This window comes from Dermacentor albipictus, chromosome 9, assembly GCF_038994185.2.
Source record: "Dermacentor albipictus isolate Rhodes 1998 colony chromosome 9, USDA_Dalb.pri_finalv2, whole genome shotgun sequence".
In the NCBI taxonomy this organism is placed as follows: domain Eukaryota; kingdom Metazoa; phylum Arthropoda; class Arachnida; order Ixodida; family Ixodidae; genus Dermacentor; species Dermacentor albipictus.
The window spans coordinates 4811180-4832091 of record NC_091829.1 but is presented as its reverse complement, the minus strand read 5'-3'; the positions used below and the strand labels follow the sequence as shown (position 1 = coordinate 4832091).

The window sequence follows — 20912 nt, the reverse complement described above, 5'->3', positions numbered from 1 at the left end:
TTATTATTAACCTATGTAGGACGTTAGACAATATAATAGCAAGAGCTTGGTGGCGCAACCCACCACCCCATTCCAAAGGGGGCTCTCATAACATCCATCCGTCCGTCCGTCCGTCTGTCCGTCCGTCTATCTCGGCAGTTAGATAGGCCCTGAACCACTTCTTATCGAAATGGAGAAATGCATTAGAAGTTAAAATTTGCTATTGCAAAACTTTACCACAAAAAAGTATGCTTTAGGGTGCCTACCAACCGGGAAAAAGTGGCGGAAACCAAGAATTCTCTTGGATTTTGAAGTCCGGAAAAACTCAAGGAATTTGTGTTTCTACCAGGGAAAATGAGCTGTAGTGTTATTTCGAGGGAACAAAAGTCGCGCTAATGCTGGCTCGAACAACAGAGAGGAATCGTAATGAATCATCTTTGGCGCCATGTCGTCTGCTGGAGAAGTTGCCAGCGTACAGTCAAGGACTGATTTTCCAGACCACGGTGTACGAAATACTGAGGTGTTGACACTGCGCCCGCCGGCGCGTCCATAGTATGTTCGGCCGCAGCGGGGCGCACCCTGTAGTTCTACTGCGAGACGACAGGTGGCGCCGCGACCAGCGGGCCCAGATCAGAGGGCTGGTGCCTTGAGATCCCACTGCCCACGCTCGGTTTTCGAGTTTAGTAGCGTGAGTACAACTGAAAGCGCTGAGAAAATGCTTTACATGTAATGAAATCATGCGTGTGTCAGGCCTAATGCTTTACTGATATGAAAGTATCTGCTGTAAACAGTTAATGATGTCATGCGTATCGCGGAGCACTTAAAGCCCATTTCCCCAGATGCAGTGTCGCTTGTTGCCATCATCACATTCCCAGATCTCTACACAGATAAGGCTGTCAAGTTTCTGCTTCACCGCATCTACGAAGTCATTTGCTGATGTGACATTGTCCGGGTTTATAAAGGCCCTGAAATCGGATATGTCTAGCAGCGGCTTCTCTCCCTCAACTACTCTGCAGTTGCCAAATTTAGGAGGATTGAGGAGGGTGTATATGTATAATGTCTGGTACAGCTGCAAGAAAGTAGGCATTGACGGATTGTCATTATGCTTCCAGCTAATCTTACCTTATTAAATATGTCTTGCTTGTCAAGACATATTTAATATTGTAATCGTGCAGGAGAGCATTGCAAAGTTCTTTTGGGGATTTTGATGTGACTCGAAGGTCCTCAGATGTGCTCTTGGTGAGGAACATGTCTTTTGTTATCAAGCCACACTGAAGTTCCTTTTCCCAGCATATTGAAGATGATGTCGCTTAGCCGCTGGCTCCAAGGCTATTTCCGAGTCCACAGGTGTCGCAGCGGGCAAAGAAGCTTGCAGATGCTGCGTCACACTCTTGTCGTCGACTTTCGGCTGACGTCGCTTGGGTGCTCGCCCGGGAGCTTCCCTCTTATAAGGCTGCTTTCGAGGTCTGTTTGGCCGCGTGAGGTATACTTTGGGCAATTTGGAAATAAGGTGGGAACTGCGTCTTTAGACAGTACAGGCCTCTTTTCGGCGTTAAGCAGCACTTTTCCATTGAGCTTCTCGTAATATGTCCGGGATATCACGTCCTCAGAAAAATGCTTGGCGCAGACATGGTCGGTAGGTGTCAAAGTCCGGTCTGCCCTCGGAATCGCACAAGCCACTGCTCCAAACTAACATTAATTGTCGGACGGAGCTTTGAATAGGGGCACACGCTCCGTGCAAGTCCGGTAGCGCGAATTGCAGTTCGGGACGGAACACTTTCTTCCCATTGCAAACACGTCTCAAACAAACAGACAAAAACAAAAAAATCGCTGCTACTTTCGTCTGCGCAATGCCCACCAGAGGTGAGCCTCTATGCCGGTGAAAGCTAAACACAAGGCCATCAAACACGGGAATAAAAAAACGTGCTCAAAACACCAAGGAAGTTTAGCCGCACCAGCAAAAACAGCAAGGTAGCGCAGCACGCACGTGGCAGCTCGCCACGATTTGGGACCACATTTCACAGTGCCCTCTGTGAAATGTGGTCGGCTGTGACCACGCCCCCTCTCCTGGCTCGCTACCCCCGAACATACTGTGGCCGCGAGCGAGCGGCCCTCTCGCGCTGCGAGGGGAGAGTGTCAACACATCTCTGTATACTTCTTACACCGTGTTCCAGACATCGATTTTTTGGACATGCTCGATAATGCGGACGGCTTAGCGGCACCACCACGTACGCCATAGAGTCAGTGTATCAGAATAAATTAAATTTCCTATGCAAGAACTCATTGCCGTCCGATTTTCTGGGCCCTTTGCTGTGACCGCAGATCTGAAACGGCACTAATCAAAGCCACCACTGCTGCCATTTTTGATTATCACGCCACCTCAAATTGGCGCTCTCACACGCAGATTTGCTGGCAGCCGTAGCCACCACTGCGGCAACACGAGGCCTAGCTACATCGGCATTCGCTACTGTTAGCAGTTTACTGCTGTTAGCAATGGAGTCAACTCAGACCCCCCCCCTCCTCCTCCTCCTCATCATCATCATCATCATCATCATCTTCTTCTTCTTCTTCTTCTTCTTCTTCTTCTTCTTCTTCTTCTTCTTCTTCTTCTTCTTCTTCATATTTTATGTCGACTGCAGGGCGAAGGCCTCTCCCTGCGATCTCCAATTACTCCTGTCCTGCGCCAACTGATTCCAACTAGCACCTGCGACTTTCTTAATTTCATCACCCTACCTAATCTTGGCACCCACTCCTCTGCTCCACATCGCTCTCTTCCTGTCTCTTAGCGTTACGCCTAACATTCTTCGTTCCGTCGCTCTTTGCATGGTCCTTAACTTGTTTTCGAGCTTTCTCAGTCTCCAAGTTTCTGCCCCATATTTTAACACCACTAGAATGCAGTGATTGTGCACCTTTCTTTTTAATGTTAGTGGTAAGCTTCCGGTCAGGATATGACTATATCAGCCGAATGTGCTCCAACCCATTTTTATTCTTCTGTAAATTTCCTTCTCATGATCAGGGTTCCCTGTGAGCAATTCACCGAGGCAAACATACTCCTTCACAGACTTTAGAGGGTGACTGGCGATCCTGAACTCTTGTTCCATTGCCCGGCTATTGATCATTATCTTTGTCTTCTGCATATTAATCAACCTCACTTTTATACTCTCTCTGTTCAGGTCCTCAATTGTTTGTTGTAACTCGTCCCTAGTGTTGCTGAACAGGACAATGTCATCTGCAAATCGAAGGTTGCTGAGATATTTGTCGTTGATCAATACTCTTAAGCCTTCCCAATTTAATAGCTTGAATACTTCTTCCAAGCACGCAGTGAATAGCATTCGAGATTGTGTCTCCTTGTCTGACACCTTTATTTATAGGTATCTTACTCCTTTCCTTGTGTAGAATTAAGATAGCTAGGGAATCTCTGTAGATATTTTACAAGGTATTTACGTAAGTGGTCTGTACTCCTTGATTACGTAATGCCTCTATGACTGCTGGTATCTCTACTGAACAAATGCCTAAAATGCCTTTTCGTAATCTATGAAAGCCCTATAGAGAGGCTGATTACCTGATTGATGACATGGATGCAATCATGTAGAGTATGCCTTGATCTTGGCTTGTAGTGCGAAGTGAACACGAACACAGAAAGGAGCAGACAGGACGAGCGTTCTTCCTGTCTGCTCCTTTCTGTGTCCGTGTTCACTTCGCGCTGCAAGCCAAGATCATGCTACCGTACCAACTCGCCCAACTGTCTATCCTTTTGCAGAGTATGCCTTCCTGAAGCCAGCCTATTCCCTTGGTTGACTAAAGTACAGTGTTGCTCTTATTCTATTGGAGGTTATCTTGTTGAATACTTTATATAATACTGGAAGTAAGCTAATAGGAATATAATTTTTCAATTCTTTAACGTCTCCCTTTTTATGGATTAGTATAATGTTGGCATTCTTTCAGTTCTTTGGGACCCTTGTAGTTGATACACAGTTTGTACAAAGGGCCGTAAGCTTTTCAAGTATGATGTCTCCTCCATTTTTAATTAAATCGACTGGTAGTCCATCTTCTCCTGCCGCTTTTCCCCGTTTCATGTCTTGCAATGCCCGTCTAATTTCATCACTAGTTATAGAAGGAGCCTCTGTAACCTGTTCATTACTACTACGAATGGAGGTAATGTGGCTGCTTTGGGTACTGCACAGGTCAGTATAGAATTCTTCCGCTGCTTTTACTATATCTGCAAGGTTGCTGATGATATTACCCTGCTTATCTTTCAGTGTATACATCTTGGTTTGTCCTCTGCCAAGTTTTCTTCTCATTGATTTCATGCTGCGTCAGTTTTTTTACTGCTTCCTCAGTCTTTCTCACGTTATAATTTAGAATATTCCTTACTTTCTCCATGTTAATCAGTGTGGTAACTGACTCCACCAGGGGACGCGCGATGTACAATAAAAAGCAGAGCACATGACCTGTGCGGGCAGTCTTCACTGCCGTGCGCTATGGCCACGGGTCTGGTCACCACAACTGGCGACGAGGGGAAATGCTTCAAGTAAACGACACCAGTGACGGTGATGCAAGAATAAGCATTTCGGTCATCGGAAGGATATGTGAGTTCAACGCGGACACTGCAGACTGGACCGAGTACCGAGAGCGGGTGGAACTGTTCCTGACGGTGAACGACATGCCAGATGGTAAGAACACGGCCGTATTTCTAACGTGTTGCGGGGCCGCGACATATTCCTTGCTGCGAAGCCTACTGGCCCCTGAGAAACCTGCCGCAGTGAACTTAGCGGCAATTTTTGAGGCCCTCAACAACCACTTCGCGCCAAAGGTGTCGGAAGTGGTAGCAAGTTTTAAGTTCTTCTCACAACATAGGCGGGACAGAGGCGGTGAGCAAGTGCTTCTTGTCGTTAAAGCGACTGGCCGAATACTGCAAATTTGGGTCATTCCGAGACCGCATGCTACGAGACCAAATCGTTGGTGGCATTGACAACGTGCCAATGTATATGCGGTTACTGGAAACAGCCAAGTTAAACCTGGAAACCCCAATGAGTACGGTACGGGCCATCGAGGCTGCTCGGAAGGATTCCCGTATGCAGAGCGCGCACCCAGTGCCACAGTCGGAGTCAGCCCAGTTGACAGTCGGAACTGTCATGGGGGTAAGAAACGTAGTGCAACCTGGGCGTCGCGAACGCGGGTGTTTCCTCGGTGGCGGTGCCCATCAAGCGCGCCAGTGCCAACACATCAAATCAGTTCGCTACAAATGCGGGCGGCAATGGCACCTGGCAAGAATGTGCAAAAGTGATAACGAGTTGGTAAACAGACAGGGCGCGGCGCATGAACACTGTCGAGGCGCATGAAAACGCCGGAAGCATACGACCTTTGGGCACTTCAGGCAGCTGAGCCGGCGCCTATGCGCATTGCGGTTATCATTAACGGGGTTCCACTAGAGATGGAACTTGATACTGGCACCACTGACTCAACCATAAGTGAAACAAAGTTCACGCAACTGTTCCCATTGGCCATGGAACGATCCGACATACAGCTGAGGAGTTTTTGTGGAGATATGCGACCAGTCATCGAAAAGTTTCTGGCTTCTGTAAAGCTTGGGGACTAGGGGTGGAGGAGAGACAGCTACCTCTGTTTGTGGTAAAGGGGCAGTGCCCAGCATTGTTTGGTAGAAGCTGGATGAAGGAATTCCAGTTGGGAATCGGCTAACCTGAATCTATTTTGTCTGTGTCATCTGCAGAAGAAGCTGTGGACTGTTTCTAAGAAGTGTTTTCAGATGGTTTAGGCACATTCCGTGGGATTAAGGTTCGCATCTTGGCACTGCCAGATACCAAACCCAGATTCTTTAAGTCCCGGCAGATGCCCTTTGCTTTGAAAGACAAGTTTGAGGAATCGTTGCAGAGACTGCTCCACCAAGGTATTACCTAACCAGTGAAGACTGCCAGATGGGCAGCACCTGTCGTTCCAGTGCTGCAAAACAAGATGGGCAGTTGCGGATATGCGGCAATTTCAAGCTGACTGTAAATCCCATAGCACTTGTGAAAACGTATCCCGTGCCATGCATAGAGGAATTGTTCACAAAGCTCCAGGGAGGAGTAAGGTTCACAAGGCTAGACCTACAGAACTCCCTACCAGCACATCGTACTGGAAGAACAGTCACAGGAGTTTGTCATTATCAATACACCCAAGGGCTTGTTTCAATGCACGAGACTGCAATTCGGTATTGTTTCCGCCCCAGCCATATTTCAATGGGAAATAGAAAACCTCCTGGGAGGTCTTGATCATGCCGCAGTTTACTTCGATGACATCTTGGTAACAGGCGCGATATACGACGAACATTGGGCTAACGTCTACAAGGTACTAGACGTTAGCTTCAAGAGGTGGTCTTGAAGCCGAAACTTGCAAAATGCAAGTTTTTGTTACCTGAAGTCCAGTACTTAGGCCACATAATAAGTGCTGCCGGGCTATATCCAGATCCTGCCAAGACTTCTATAGAAAGTTTCTTCACAACCTGTCAGATGTACTGCAGCCATTGAACGGCTTGCAGCACTGGAGCAAAGTGGCGCTGGACAGCAGTTGAGCAATGTGCATTCATGAAGAGCAAGGAGCTGCTTGTATCCACCCGTGTCTTGGCCCATTATGACCCCTCCAAACCCACGGTGTTGATTACTGATGCTTCCCCTCATGGCCTGGGGGCAGTCCTGGCATAGAGAGAGCCTATTGGAGAAGAGCGACCGATAACCTTTACATCAAGAAGCCTCACGGCCACTGAGTAGAATTACAGTCAGTTGGATAAAGAGGCACTTGGTCTCGTGTTTGATGTCACAAATTTGAGGCAATATCTTTGGGGACAGAAATTCGAAGTGACTGAAGCGACTTTGAAGGGACTGACCACAAACCCTTGTTGGGCCTGTTAGGTGCTGGAAGGCCTATTCCGGAAACTTGCTCGCCGAGGCTTCTTCGCTGGGCGTTGCTGCTGGCAGGGTACAGCTATGGTTTGAGCTATAGGTCTGGAAGCCTGATAGCCCATGCAGATTGGTTGAGTAGACTCCGCTTGCCAACAATTGATTGCTCTCCAGGGGTGCCTGCGAAGGTATTCATGCTTGAAAGTGTCTATCCCCGTGTCCTTTCATCAAAGGTGGTTGCAGAAGCCACTGCAAGAGATCTGGTGTTGTCAACAGCGCTACAGGATTTATGGTCTGGTCATGGTTTCCCCAGAGCACACAGTTCTGATGCACACTCAACTCGCTGAATCGGGATATGTACGGCCCCCCCTCTGATGTCAAGTCTTGAACATGTTGTGGTACCCTCCAGCCTCCAAGGGGGAGTCCTCAAGTTACTACACGAGAGCCACCCTGGGGTCACAAAAATGAAAGCCATCGCCCGAAGTCATGTGTGGTAGCCATCGTTAGACAGCGACATCGTAACCATGGTTCAAGACTCCTTCGCCTGCCAACAACAGCAGAGACCATTGAGACCAGTGCCTATGATGGTGTGGCCGTTCCCAGACAGGGCCTAGTCAAGGATCCATGTGTACTATGCTGGACCTTACCGTTAATTCCAATTTTTTTTATTGCAATTGATGCATTCTCAAAATGGATTGAAGTTTTCCCCGTTTCATCACCCTCAGCGGAATGTACAATTGCATGCATGCGAGTCATGTTTGCGAATCAGGGCCTCCCAGACATGGTGGTATCGGACAATAAACCCGCATTCGCGAGTGAAGCGTACGAGACATTCTTGAAGAAGAACGGCATGAACAGGATGCTAGTACCACCATATCACCCAGCTTCTAATGGTGCGGCGGAGAGAGCCGTTCAAACTATGAAAGTAAAATTACAGAAAGTTGGCCTAGCGGACTGCATTGGCAGTCCCCTGGGCCAACTGCTGCTGCCGGACCTAAGGAAAACAGTCCTCCGGAAACAACTCGCTCAGAAGATGGAGTATGATCAAAGAACGAAACCGAGGATGCCAGCACAACCAGGAGACGCTATTTACCAGGAATTTTCAGCCAGGTCCGAGCTGGATTCGCTATGTAGTCACCAGGCAACACAATTCACGGAGGAGCTACAATTGGATGATCAGCAACAATGGACCCGGCATCTCGACCATGTAAGGCCACAGTCGATGCCCGACCAGCACAACTGTCAGTGCTCCAGCCCTTCTACCGCACGCTCAGAACCACATATGAGTTTATCCTCAGGGACTGGAGGTACAATTTAGAGTGGTTTACCTGAAGCAGCGACAAGCTTGGAGGGTCAACCATTACTATCCGGCGAGCCCTATCAGCTGGAGACCAGTGACACCATAACATCAACATGCACTGATTGCTCCCTGCTTCCTTGCACACCTCGGCTTCGTCGGAGCACTAGGGAGTGCCGTCCGGTGCTTCGGTTTTCTCCTTGAACTGTAACTGCTTATATGCTGTTAATCTATTGTATTAAGGGGGAAGGAAGTGTGGTAAATGACACCACCAGGGGGCGCGCAATGCACAATAAGAAGAGCACATGACCTGTGCGGGCAGTGTACCTACGCCCCTTAGCAGCTACTGTGTCTTCATTGCCGTACGCTATGGCCGCGGGTCTGGTCACCACAATCAGTTTTGACAGTTCCGCAAATTCTGTCTTATCTCTTGAGTTCTACACTTGCATTCTTTGTCGTTTCTTTATGATGTGCTTTGCTACTTAAAAGAGCTTACCTACTGGCTGCCTTGGTGCCTTACCTCCCATTTCAATTGCTGCTTCTGGAGCCCGCCTAGTTACGGTTTCATACATTACCTCTATGTCATCTTCATCGCTCTGTTCTCAGGCTGCATATTTGTTTGCAAGTAGCAGCCTGAATCGGTCTGCTTTTACCCGTACTGCATCTAGGTTGGCCTGTTTCTTCTTGTACTTGCGCCCGCCATGGTTTCTCAGTGGCTGTGGTGTTGGGCTGCTGAGCACAAGGTTGCGGGATCGAATCGTGGCCACGGTAGCTGCATTTCTATGAGGGCGAAATGCGAAAACACCCGTGTACTTAGATTTAAGTGCATGTTAAAGAATCCCAGGTGTTCGAAATTCCCAGAGTCCTCCGCTACGGCTACGGCTCCACTATAATCAGAAAGTGGTTTTGGCTCGTAAAACTTGATAAGTTAATTTTTTTTAATTCTTGACCAATTTTACTCCTCTGTTCAAATTAAGGTGAATTCTGGACGTCACTAACCTTTGATCACTGCACTTTACCTTACGTTACACTTTTACATCCTGCACTATACTGGGATTGGCAGACAGAATGAAATCAATTTCATTTCTTGTTTCACCATTAGGGCTTTTCCAGGTCCATTTTTTGTTCCTACGCTACCTAAAGAAAGTGTTCATTATTCGCAGCTTATTTCTTTCCTCTAATTTTACCAACATCTCTCCTCGAGTGTTCCTAGAATCGACGGCGTAGTTGCCAATTGCTTTTTCACCAGCCTGCTTTTCCCTCACTTTTGCATTAAAGTCGCCCATTACTAAAGTATACTGAGTTTGCACTTTTCTCATCACTAATTCAACATCTTCATAAAACTGATCTATTTCATCATCATCATGACTGGAGGTTGGAGCGTAGGCTTGTACTGGCCTATGCTCCAACCTAACCTATACCTGTTAATCTTAATCTATACCTGTTATTCAGTTTTATTACGACTACAGCTACCCTCTCATTAATGCTGTATAGTTTGTCAATGTTGCCCGCTATGTCCTTATGGATTAGGAGTCCTACTCCATACTGCTTCTTATCTGGAAGTCCTCTACGGTAAGTACGTGGCCATTCGTCAGCACTGTATAAGCCTCACCTGTTCTAACCCCCACTAAGGCCAGTGATATCCCAAACAATGCCTGATAGTTCCTCAAAGAGTCCTGCTGAGCTAGCTTCTGAGAGAGTTCGGGTGTTAGACATTGCTAGGGTCAGTTTCCATTGACTTTTGTAATCATCACCTATGGCTTTGAAGCTCTGAATGCACGGCGTGTTGCATTATGTCGGTTTCCGAAAGCAAGCTTCGCCTCAGTGAAGCATACACAAAATATTTTGATGAAGCTTAACAACTGTCATCATCAGCCTGGTTATGCCCACTGCAGGGCAAAGGCCTCTCCCATACTTCTCCAACTACCCCGGTCATGTACTAATTGTGGCCATGTCTTCCCTGCAAACTTCTTAATCTCATCCGCCCACCTAACTTTCTGCCGCCCCCTGCTACTTCCCTTCCCTTGGAATCCAGTCCATAACCCTTAATGACCATCGGTTATCTTCCCTCCTCATTACTTGTCCTGCCCATGCCCATTTTCTTTTTCTTGATTTCAACTAAGATGTCATTAACTCGCATTTGTTCCATCTCTCAATCTCATATAGGAGGTTGTGGCCAAGTACTGCACCAGGGTGGCCAATCCTGCTTTGGTAAGGGAGTGCGTTACTGGTTCTGGTCACCGGGATCAGGCCGCACTCCAGGCCTGTTTATGCAATTTTATCAACACGCAGATTTTTTTTTTAATCCGGTAGAAAATTGCGTGGCACCGGGATTCAAATCACGGTCCTCTTGCATCCGAGGCGGATGCTCTACCTCTACGCCACTGCTGCACTTTGCACTGAACAAGTGTGCACCGCTGCACTGAACAAGTGTGTGAAGGGGCAATTGTCACAGGACCCAGTATGTATTCCTCAATTATACACGTGCGCTCCTGCCATCTCCTGTCACAGTGCCAGGCTCGATATGCCTAATAAGTGTACTGGCAGACCTTGAGCGCTTTTTCAGATGTGCCCGTGGTAATTTGAGCCCTTAAAGGCAGTAAAAGACATGTGTTCATTTTTTTTCGGGCCTGTTCACGACCCCTAGAGAGCCTGAAAAAATTGGACGTTGACTGTACAACTGACCAGGAGCATGCTTGAAATGGTCTGTGGGGCGAACACACCATGGAAGGACGACGAGAACAGAAAGGACCAACACATTGAGGAAGGAACGGGAAAGGAAGTGTACTGCCGCTTCTTTGAAGAAGCTTAAGCTCAAAAAACAATGTTGGCTGACGCCGACATGCAGCTGTGCCTCATCCAAACCAAAATAAACTCTTTAACTCTTTCATTACCAAGCCTATTCAAATCGATCACCGGTGATCTATGCTTTAGATTGCCAATTTCGACATGTTGAAGCCGTTTCTTATCCACTTAAGGCCATCCAGTAGTTAGTACAGGCACTGAACTTTCAGAATCAGTTTAAATTCTCACGTTCCTGCAATGTTGTGATTTTTGACGAACCTTTCTGCGAATTAATGTGTGTATGTTGTAGAAAAAAAAAAGGCATGGCTGTCACCTTCTTTTGCGCTCCAGGAAGAAAGCATGCCACTCAGGATTACGCTGCACTAGCATGACTCCTAGGAAGTCAAGAATTATATTATATTGCCAGCTTTGCCGTCTGACAGTGCTGAGCGGTGATAATTAACCGAAAATGACACCAGCTGTGCACTAGTAAGCTTTGGTTTGGAGTCATTTTATTCCACCAAAGTGTATTTCTGAAAGTCCGCCGCATGTTCAACATGTGGACCTGGCATTTTAAACCAGTTTCCAAGAGTTTCCGTTTTGCTTCTATCGTGAAATCCAGGCAAGGGGCGCTGCCAGTGTCTCTGCACAGTTATCAAAAATCGCTCCCATGGTGTCATCCCACACGGCTGTGTCGCGAAAAAAGGGTCGGGCTCAAAACTAAGCTGCAACCACACTTCAATTCAGTGATAAGGATTCATGATTCCAAAGATGACAGCAAAGCACATTCAAGCTCTGATGGGGATGATGATTTGAATCAGCATGGGGACATCTGCAGCTGTTCACCGGCGAGTTTCCTTTACGTCCTTGAGCGGTCTCCTTCCTTGTGTGCACTTATCTGCCAGTCTTTTTGCATGACCTTAGAGCTCTACTGATTATCTTCAGGGTGCATACTTCAGTAGGTTATGATGTGCTGCCTTCGGCAGCAAAGAAACTTTCGTTCATGCGAAGAAGGCCACCTGTAGCACATCTCCGCCCAGCACTACAGGTCAGCGCAAGACAGTTTACAACCCCCGGCATAGGATTTCTTTCTACTCTCTCCGCAGAGATGATGAATACAATCTGCAAAAATGCAAACAGATATGCTTGGATGCATAATCTTGTAGTTGCCCAGCTACGCTGGGAGCGATTGGTCCTCGAAGAGGTGCATGACTCTAGACGAGCTGGCGAAGTACGTTCTTTGGACTGCTCATAGGACCATCCTCAGAAGACGCTGTAAAAGCGGAAGTGGAAAATGTGTTACGAGGACCACAAAGTTGGATGAAAACCAGATATTTTGTGGAAAAAGTGCGGAGTGCACCTATGCTTCACAAAATCCAGGAACTGCTGCTCCACATAGCATGAGCAATGAACTGCTCATAGTTCTTTTTTTTGTATCCAAAGAACGGTGTTGTACTGAGCATTTATTGTTTCATACATTATTCCTGGGTTAATTATCTTTGAAATGTACATTCTGAATTTGCTTTGATATTAATGTTTTTGTAGATATCACGTTTTTGTTGTTGGTTTTATCAACTGGCAGCAAAAATGGCGCTTTATAGAATTTTTATGTTTTACCTAATAAATTTTTGTTTGGCAACCTTGGCTTTTGGAAACAGCATTTCATTATGCACAATATGCTATGCTGCAATGTGTGCTGGAATATTATTTGTGGTGGTTAATAATTTTTTCTGAGGCCTATAAAAAGTGACAATTTTCTCGTGACAACAAAAGATTTAAAGCAGTGAAACACAAGACTGAGGTGTCATGTGCTAGCTGAGATTATGTCAGGGTAGCTGAGCTTGACTTTCCAGCTGTCTAGAGAGAATCTCACTTGTGACAAAGTCTGGGCCTCATACCAATGAGCTTGCTGTCAGTGTGCGTGCGTGCGTGCATGCATGTGTGTGTGTGTGTTATAACACATACCTCACAGGCTCTATGTAGGAGTATCATGTGAGGGGGACTAGACAATAATTTTTAACAAGAACACGAAAACAAATGAAAGACATTCAAGAACGAGGTATTATACAATGGTAAAATGTAGCAGATGTGGTGTAACATTGTACTAATAAAATACTTAGGAGGTTTTATACAAAATTGAGTGGGCCTACGTGATATCCCTATAAAATCTATAAACATGATTTCAAGTGATCATATGGTTATCAAAAACAGTCATAGATCGTTAGTATTTTTTTTTTCTAAATGCCACATGGTCATGAATAGGTAGTTGATAGAAATAGCTCATAGTCGAAAATATTTGCTTCTGTATGCATCTCTTTTTATTTGTTTTTGAAGATGTTTGACTCTATTTGCAATGGGCTTTACCATTTCTTTTTCGAAGATAATTTATTCGCTATGCATTTTGTTAACTCTTCCCTTCTGTTTTCCTTTTGAATAAAATAAACACTACTGCTTACTATTCAAACTGGATTAAGTAGTTTTTTATTTTTTAACCTGCTTACTAGAGAGTGACAGCATTGGATGACATGCTGTCAGCCCGTCTTGACATAAAACAAGGTTCTGTGTCACTCTGGGAATTTCGCAATGGCACTCAGGGAAAACCTGGAAAACTCCGAGAATTTGGAAATGTCAACTTGGTAGACACCCTGTGTACTTCAATGCATTCAGGAGATGTGGATTTATTGGCAATTAAACACGCCCTTCACGGTGCTTCTGCTCCTTCTTCAATGCTTTGTACTGCGAAGGCTACGGAGGAGTGGGACATGCCCACAAAGCTCCACCTACTGAACGTCTCTGTGGCGCACAGTTCAGGTTTAATTTTGGATGTTAACGTAGACACCACTGCTTCTGATTTTTGTACCTACGACGTGCCAAACGTTAGCCAAACACGGTTGTTCTCAGTGAGCCACAGTGCACCTAGCCAGTGGACTTGTCACGGTGCCCCGCGGCAGCCATGATATCTATGCTACGCAGCAGACTGCAGCTTTATGCATCTGTTGTGCATATGCACAGCGTTTGCTTTGTGCACAACAAGGCTTGAGTGTGTGCTCGCACTCATATGCTCCAGTCTGACGGTGCTATGTGGTGTGGACCAGCTTTGTCCTTCACCAGCTTGAGCAATGGATAGTAGCTACATCAAACTTGCGCATTTTCAAGCGCTATCAATATGTCTGCCTAGGTGTCTAACCAGGAGCCACCAGGAGTGACCAGCGTGCATGTGGTCTGACCTTACGTTTCATGTGTTTCGAGGCTGGTTGAGCATTCAAAGCTAGTCAAAGTTAGCAGGGCCCGACGGCTACGACACCAATAAGCAGAGTGGCCAGAGTTTAGTTCCTACCCGGGTGGCCGTGATCAGTCATGAGCAGACAATAGCCGGCTTCTTCCAGAAGTACACAAATATTACCGAAATTCGAAAGCAGATTTTCGCTTACTTCAGCCTGTTTACTAAACTTTGTCAATAAATATACACAGTAATAGTAGAAAGAAATGCACTGATCCAAACACCCTTCTTGATTGATGTCAGCTATTGGCCAATAGCAGTTGCGTATGGGAATCTGCTATATTACGAAATAAAGCATTCAGAAAAGAGTGAGGAGCAGGCTTTTGTTGCAAAGAGAGCATTTGAGAAAAGGTGACTTTGCGCCCCATTTGTGAGCTCCACATGCCGTGCAGGACTGCAAAGCTTGGCTGGGATGTTCACAGCAGCATTGCTATCTGTGAACAATGTTTTTTTCACCATGCCTTGGGGGTGGTTTCGATTCCTTTGAGGGATTAAGAATAGACTGGAGGGGGTCCTGACTACTTTTTATGTTGTTAAAATTTTATATAAAGTGGGCAAATGTCTCTGTAGAGACATTTCAATCTTAAATGTAAGATTCAGCACAGCTTTACAGAAGAAAAATTGCAGTTCACTAAAGATGGAGAATAGCAATTTTGCGACTAGTAGTGTTTTCAAGTTTGAAGACTTATCACTCAGAAACTAAAACATTGTATGCTGCCAAACATTTTTCAAACATTGCTTTCTTGTAATTTTAGCTTTTTGGAATTGCCGACTTAGGGAAACTCACTTACGGCACCTGCACTATTGGCATAAAATTTTCCTAACTTCGCTCTTTGAGCAAACGCCTCTCACTGACCTAGAAATCAGTGGCTTTGTGGGCTAAGCCGACAATGCTAAAACATTCTCTGACAAATTTTCAAATGGTTTTTTGCAAATTAACAAAATAAATGTGCAGCTACATTAGAATGACAGAAAGCTGAGCTAGTTGGTAAGGATTCATTATGCAAAATAGAAGTGAGGCATGCAGACAGGACACAAGAGTAGAGAAGTGGACAACACGAACGCCTTCTATTTTGCATAATGAGCTACATTACATATTTATTTTGTAATAAATTCTCAAGAATGCCAAAATTGCAAAGATAGGCAAAAATTGGTCAATTTTAAGGGCATTTTAAAACAAACAATATTTGTTGATTTTCATTGAAACTTTACTGAATGCCCTCACATGACTGATAAATTAAGCGGAAAAATTTTGCCTGTATTTAGAACCTTGTGTGGTCATTCCTGTGATCTGTGTAGTTCTAACAGTGAAATTGAAATTACATCCATATTGTATTTCGAGCTTGTCGTTGTTGTGGTAGTAACGAAAAGTTACTCAGATTTTGTCTTTTTTGCCTCTTCTGAGCCATGAAATGAGTTGAGCTTGTGTTTTCAGGGTTCCTGCATCTGTATTTTATACTATGGTATGATGAGGTAGCGAGAACACGAGAGCGCACTTTGCGAGCTATATAAAGCTGGTCTGGGGAAACTACTTCTGGTACTACTCTCCAATTGCGCCTTCTATCTTAAATGCTCCCCGTCTATATGACTGATGCACCAGCCTAGTGGGAAAGCACTATCACGTCAATGCAGCAGAGGAGTAAGCTGGGTGTGTTTAGATAAAGACATTTGCAAAAGAGGTGGTGGTGGTGGTGGTAACAACTTTATTAACAATCCGGCGAATTCGTGGCCTGGGCCTAGGCCGCCCCCGAGGAGGTCCGGAGATCCTGTCTCCTCGCCGCCTCACGGGCTTGCTGGATGGCCCATAGTTGATTTTCGAGGTTTGAGCTGCGCAATGCGGCCGTCCATCGCGCCGCAGCTTCATCTGGGGAAACTGCATTTTCTTCGCATATAACGTCACATTCCCAGAGAATGTGTCTAAGAGTTGCGTGAGCCCTGCTGCATAGCTTGCAGTTATCATCTGAGTAGATGTCCGGATATATCCTCCTGAGATGGACGGGGTTGGGGAAGGTCTTTGTTTGTAGCTGCCGCCAGTCTACCGCTTGGGCCCTGTCGAGTTTGGGGTTAAAGGGCGGATAAACCCGCCTTGAGTTTTGATAAAATTTTGTAATATCACAGTATCTGGTCATTCTGCCCCTCTCTGTCCATGCCTCCATTGGATTTCCAACCCCAAGAGAGGATCCTTCTTCGCGGGCGCGGAACGTGAGACCTCGCGCTACGCGGTGGACCTCCTCGTTGAGGTTGGGTACGGGGGTGTCGGGGGACGTGTGAGCCGGGAACCATATAATGTGTCGTTCCTCCGTCTCCTCGGAGGTGACATAGTTCGCGTTGGCTTTGAGTATAGCCTCAGCCTTCGGCGAAATTCTGCCTTGTGCATAGTTTCTGACCGCCGTCTGGGAGTCACTGATTACGTATCTACAACTGGGGTTAACGATGGCTAGGGCTATCACCACCTCTTCCGCTACCTTGGGGTTTTTTAGAGCTCCCAAATACTTTTTATTTTAACTAAGATCTTTGTATTAAGCAGCGAAACCGTTCCACACAATGGAACCGAAACTACTTTTCTCAGACACACCTCCCTTTGACACAGAAAAAGTCTTAATTGAAACAAAGTGAAAAAATCTTGTTATCGAGTTGCACAATGTTTGAACTTGAGAAGCACATTGTATAGGGAATACAGTTTTCTATACATTAGACATTCTACTCTACATTTATACAACATTCGTCATTGAATTAAGGTGAATTGAGTTTGTTTATATGTAACAATTTCACTTAACCTGTAAACTCATACGTATCATTTGCCCGTATGAGATCAGATGCAGTTCTTGCAGAACTGCAATGTCTCTTTATGGTGCAGAGCTGCAGATTTGTAAGCTTAACACTTCATTTTTTTTATCTTGTTGGTTTTTGACAACTTTTCTAAAAGCTATGAGGCCCTAAAAAAAACTCTGCTTCCTGCAGTGAAGGAGCATTCAGCTTTATCTCTCAAATTCAAGAAATGTTATTCGAACTGGCCTGACAGTAGCCTAATGAAAGCGTTTCTGCTTTTTGCATGTATTTGTACAAGGAGCACCTCTTAAGGAGAAGCATATTATATTCCTGCACTTTCTTGGTAGCTGTGTTTGGCCAGCTGTCTCACCTTTGTAGCTGCTGCATGCCAACATCAATGTCAACATCAATGTCAACGTCAATGCTGTGTCCTGAGTGTAATATGTGCGTAGCAGACGTTGCGAAAGATGTCATTTATCTCCATAAAATGGGGATCAAAGAACTAGTTGTAGTAAAACATGGCTCTAAGGTGCCCACTATCTGCAATGCAGTTATAAGAACGGAATAAATGTCACGCCGAGCAAGTGAGGCTGTGCTAAGCAGTGAAAATAGGTGGAGAATGTTGGCAACTAGTGGCATGAATTTTGCAACTGCACAGCATTGTGTTGGCACAAAAATGTGATCGGCTCAGGCATTGGAACAGCACGAGGTCGAGTTGGTGTGAAGTTCAGTGTCAATAATGCTTCCCCCATGGTGTGGGGGGTCAAATGGAAGTAGGACATGTTCTGCCAATGGGTCTGGATTATCAGTCTCCATCTGTCATTTTTTTATTGACAAATGAAGGAAGGGACTGTGGGGTCGCAGGTGAATGACAAGTGTGTCCCCTTTGTGTAGTGGCCACATTTCGGATCAGGTTTTAGAATTCTATGGGTTTCAGAAGTAAAGTAGAAATAAGGAGTATACATTTGGCTCATATCAATCCCAGAAATCGTAGCAACAGCAAAAGGCAGAACATGATAAAGACTAGTTGCTATGAGCACAATTTTGTTTATGGTACTAGTTTATATCTGCACAAGTAAAAAAACAATGCAGCATGAATTCAGAAGTAACATGCCATAACTATACAGTGATAGCTAGCACAGGGGCATTGTTTTACAAGAAAATAATAAAAAATTTAAGAAAGAGCATTGTAAAGCGATATCCTGGTTCGAGCCTGTGGGTGAATGCATGCAACAGCATGGGTACCATTAGCACCCATCTTGCTGCGTGTGTTGTTTGTAGTTGTCGGTTTTGCGCCATTATAATTCTGAAGCATTGTAAACAAATATAAGCAGAAAATGTCCATTATAAGTATGAGTTTCATGGGATGAAGGATTGCTGTATGCACAAAAATTAAAAGCATACAAAATACAGAAACCAAACTAATCAAGTGCACTGTCATTTTGAATTAAAAGCTTTCTTTAGAATTACTGTTCTAAATGGTCTTAAAACAAGTGTCCCTTGCTTCCTCAGGAATGGCTCTGGCCGATGGGCTTCTACCTCAGGGCCAGGCTATACTTTGCACAAAAGGTGCCTGACAGCAAAAAGGCACTGGCGGCTGCTGTTGACGAGGTCAAGGCGATCCTTTCCAACAACTACCAGATTATCCAGTCGTCACCCTGGCGGGGGCTGCCCGAACTCACTAACCGCGATGGGGACATCTGCCCCGACTCATGCCCGATTCAGGCCTGGAGCCATGCCTGCCTTCTGGAAGTGGTTTATGACCTACAGAAGCTCCAGGCATCACAGTTTCAGGCATCATAGAAGCTCCAGGCATGATAGAAGGGTTGCTATTGCAGCTTCTGCCGAGGAGTGTAGTAAATTTATTATTAATGGAAGCATGGCACTAGATCACCTGGCGTGCAACTTGTTTGGCTTTTATTCCCAATATGGAATATATGTGTGTGGTGTTCATGCTTTTAGGGTATTAGAATTTTTTTCTTTGCAGATCCATTGCTGGCAGAAATAATTAGGAAGTGTGGAAAAGGAATTGCTGAAATACTGATCATTAATGAGCTGCCCAATTAACTTATTTATTTTCTGCTTTATGTAAGCCTTAGGTACCAGCAACACATTGTCCAAGCTGACAAGCCGACAGCCAAATTTCAACATTGTGGACCTTGCTTTAGTATTCAGGATGAAATCAACATTGTTTTCTTTGTCCTTATTTACTTTTTATTTGTATTACTTAGTCACTCATTTTTACTGAGTACCATGTGCTACATCCTTTTTTTATTCAAAAAAGTAAGCTGCTAATTGAATGTTTGCACGTTGCATGGATTTTTGCAAAGCCTCTGTGACAGGCAGGGGTGAAGCTAGAACTTTTACTACAATAGATATTGGTCATTTACTCACTATTTTATGTTTAAATGTCAGTGAGTAATTCGTTTGGCCAGCGAAATGCAATTCTAGATGTGCCTCACGGTGGAAGAATACAGTATATGGATATGGATGTTCATGATCTTGATCCTCTCTTAACAGATCGCTTCACTGGTTAGCAGTCACCAGTGGCAAGTGCACAAGCATAGACTCTAGAGCGCAAACTACACTTGTGAAATTGGAGAAGAAGAAAAAAAAAGGAAGAGAGGGAAAGAAAGGAAAGAAAATTGCTGCTAAAATGCATGTTGAAATAGCATAACTGAAAATTTTTTTTCTTGTTTTGCAAGTATTGATCTTTTGCTGCTTAACTGAGGACCAATAAATTACTATTGTTGGTGTGCTTCTAGCTTCAGTACGCATGTATGCTTACATATGTACGATGAGGCAGAAAGTGTATGATCACTGTTAACTATCAACGCATTGGTTTTCCTCGTATTTACACATTGGTAAGGTTGAAACCAACTTCGTGAACTGGTTGGTGTCGCAAAATATCTAAATAACAACAAAACTAATTTGTGCCGCATAATGTTGGCAATTTTGTGAAAGTGTTTGAGACAAAGCTTACCACAACCAGGCTGGAAAGTTCCATGGTCAGTCAAGCAAGCCATGCACTTTAGAAACAAGAAGTTTATGCGGATTTTGTTTGATGACTTACTGTACAGAAAAGGTTCGACCACTTGCGCCATGTCTAAAAACTTTTCTTTCTTTCTTTTTTTTAGTTTACGCATTTCAAGTAGATAATACCTTCCTAACATGACCATGGTTAGTTGAACAAGCTCACATATGTGGCAGGGGTGGGGCGGGGGTCGTACCTTTGACAAACCAGGAACAGTGTCCAAGTAGTCTTTCATCGCTGATTTATCTTGGAAACATTAATGTCAAGCCAGAAAGCTTGGTGGTTGCTCCTAATCTGTAGGTCACAACTGCTGTTGGCACTTCATCTGGTACTTTTTGTTTTTGCATAGGAACATTGCCACTTGGCAGAGTTGCTAGTCATCATACACATGCTGGAACGCCTTAGGAAACTGACTTTTGTGCTTGTGTGTTGTCAATTAATTTGGCCCTGCACTACCACGTGCTTGCTGGCCTCCTGGCTAGTTCTGATGGCAGCACAACTGCCTCATAAATGTTCAGTCTTCAGACCAATGTGAATTTTTGTTCAAATGCAAAGCCTTCTTTCTCAAAAACCCATATGGGCTTCCTTTGTAGCTTGATGCTCCTTTCTGGTGGGTGACAGTCTCTGCCTTTCATACCAAGGCATATTTCTTGCATAACTCTTCAGTACAAGGCAAGGTTGAAATTGTTTTGTACATGATGCATCGTTTCAATTACACAGTCCTTGAGCACAATGTTATGCCATTGATGACTGAAGTTTGCCCCCTGTTTAGTGCAAACTTCTTGCCCTGTTTAGAGCACACACAAGTGCAATACAAAAGTGCACAGTGGATAAGATACAGAACAGTGATGAAGTTCTCGGCCGAACACAGGA

The 20912-nt window shown here is 44.9% G+C and overlaps 1 protein-coding gene across 3 annotated transcripts in view; it reads left to right on the top strand.

The window, feature by feature from the left end:
• The window catches only part of LOC135906131 (glycogen debranching enzyme), a 130535-nt gene extending 111653 nt beyond the window's left edge, over positions 1–18882 (top strand). For all 3 annotated transcript variants that reach the window (XM_070525879.1, XM_070525878.1, XM_070525880.1), the window contains one exon: positions 18518–18882. In XM_070525879.1, coding sequence (XP_070381980.1) covers positions 18518–18808 — 291 coding nt within the window. In that variant the 3' untranslated portion in view covers positions 18809–18882. The remainder of the gene's footprint in view (positions 1–18517) is intronic.
• The last annotated feature ends 2030 nt before the right edge of the window (positions 18883–20912 follow it).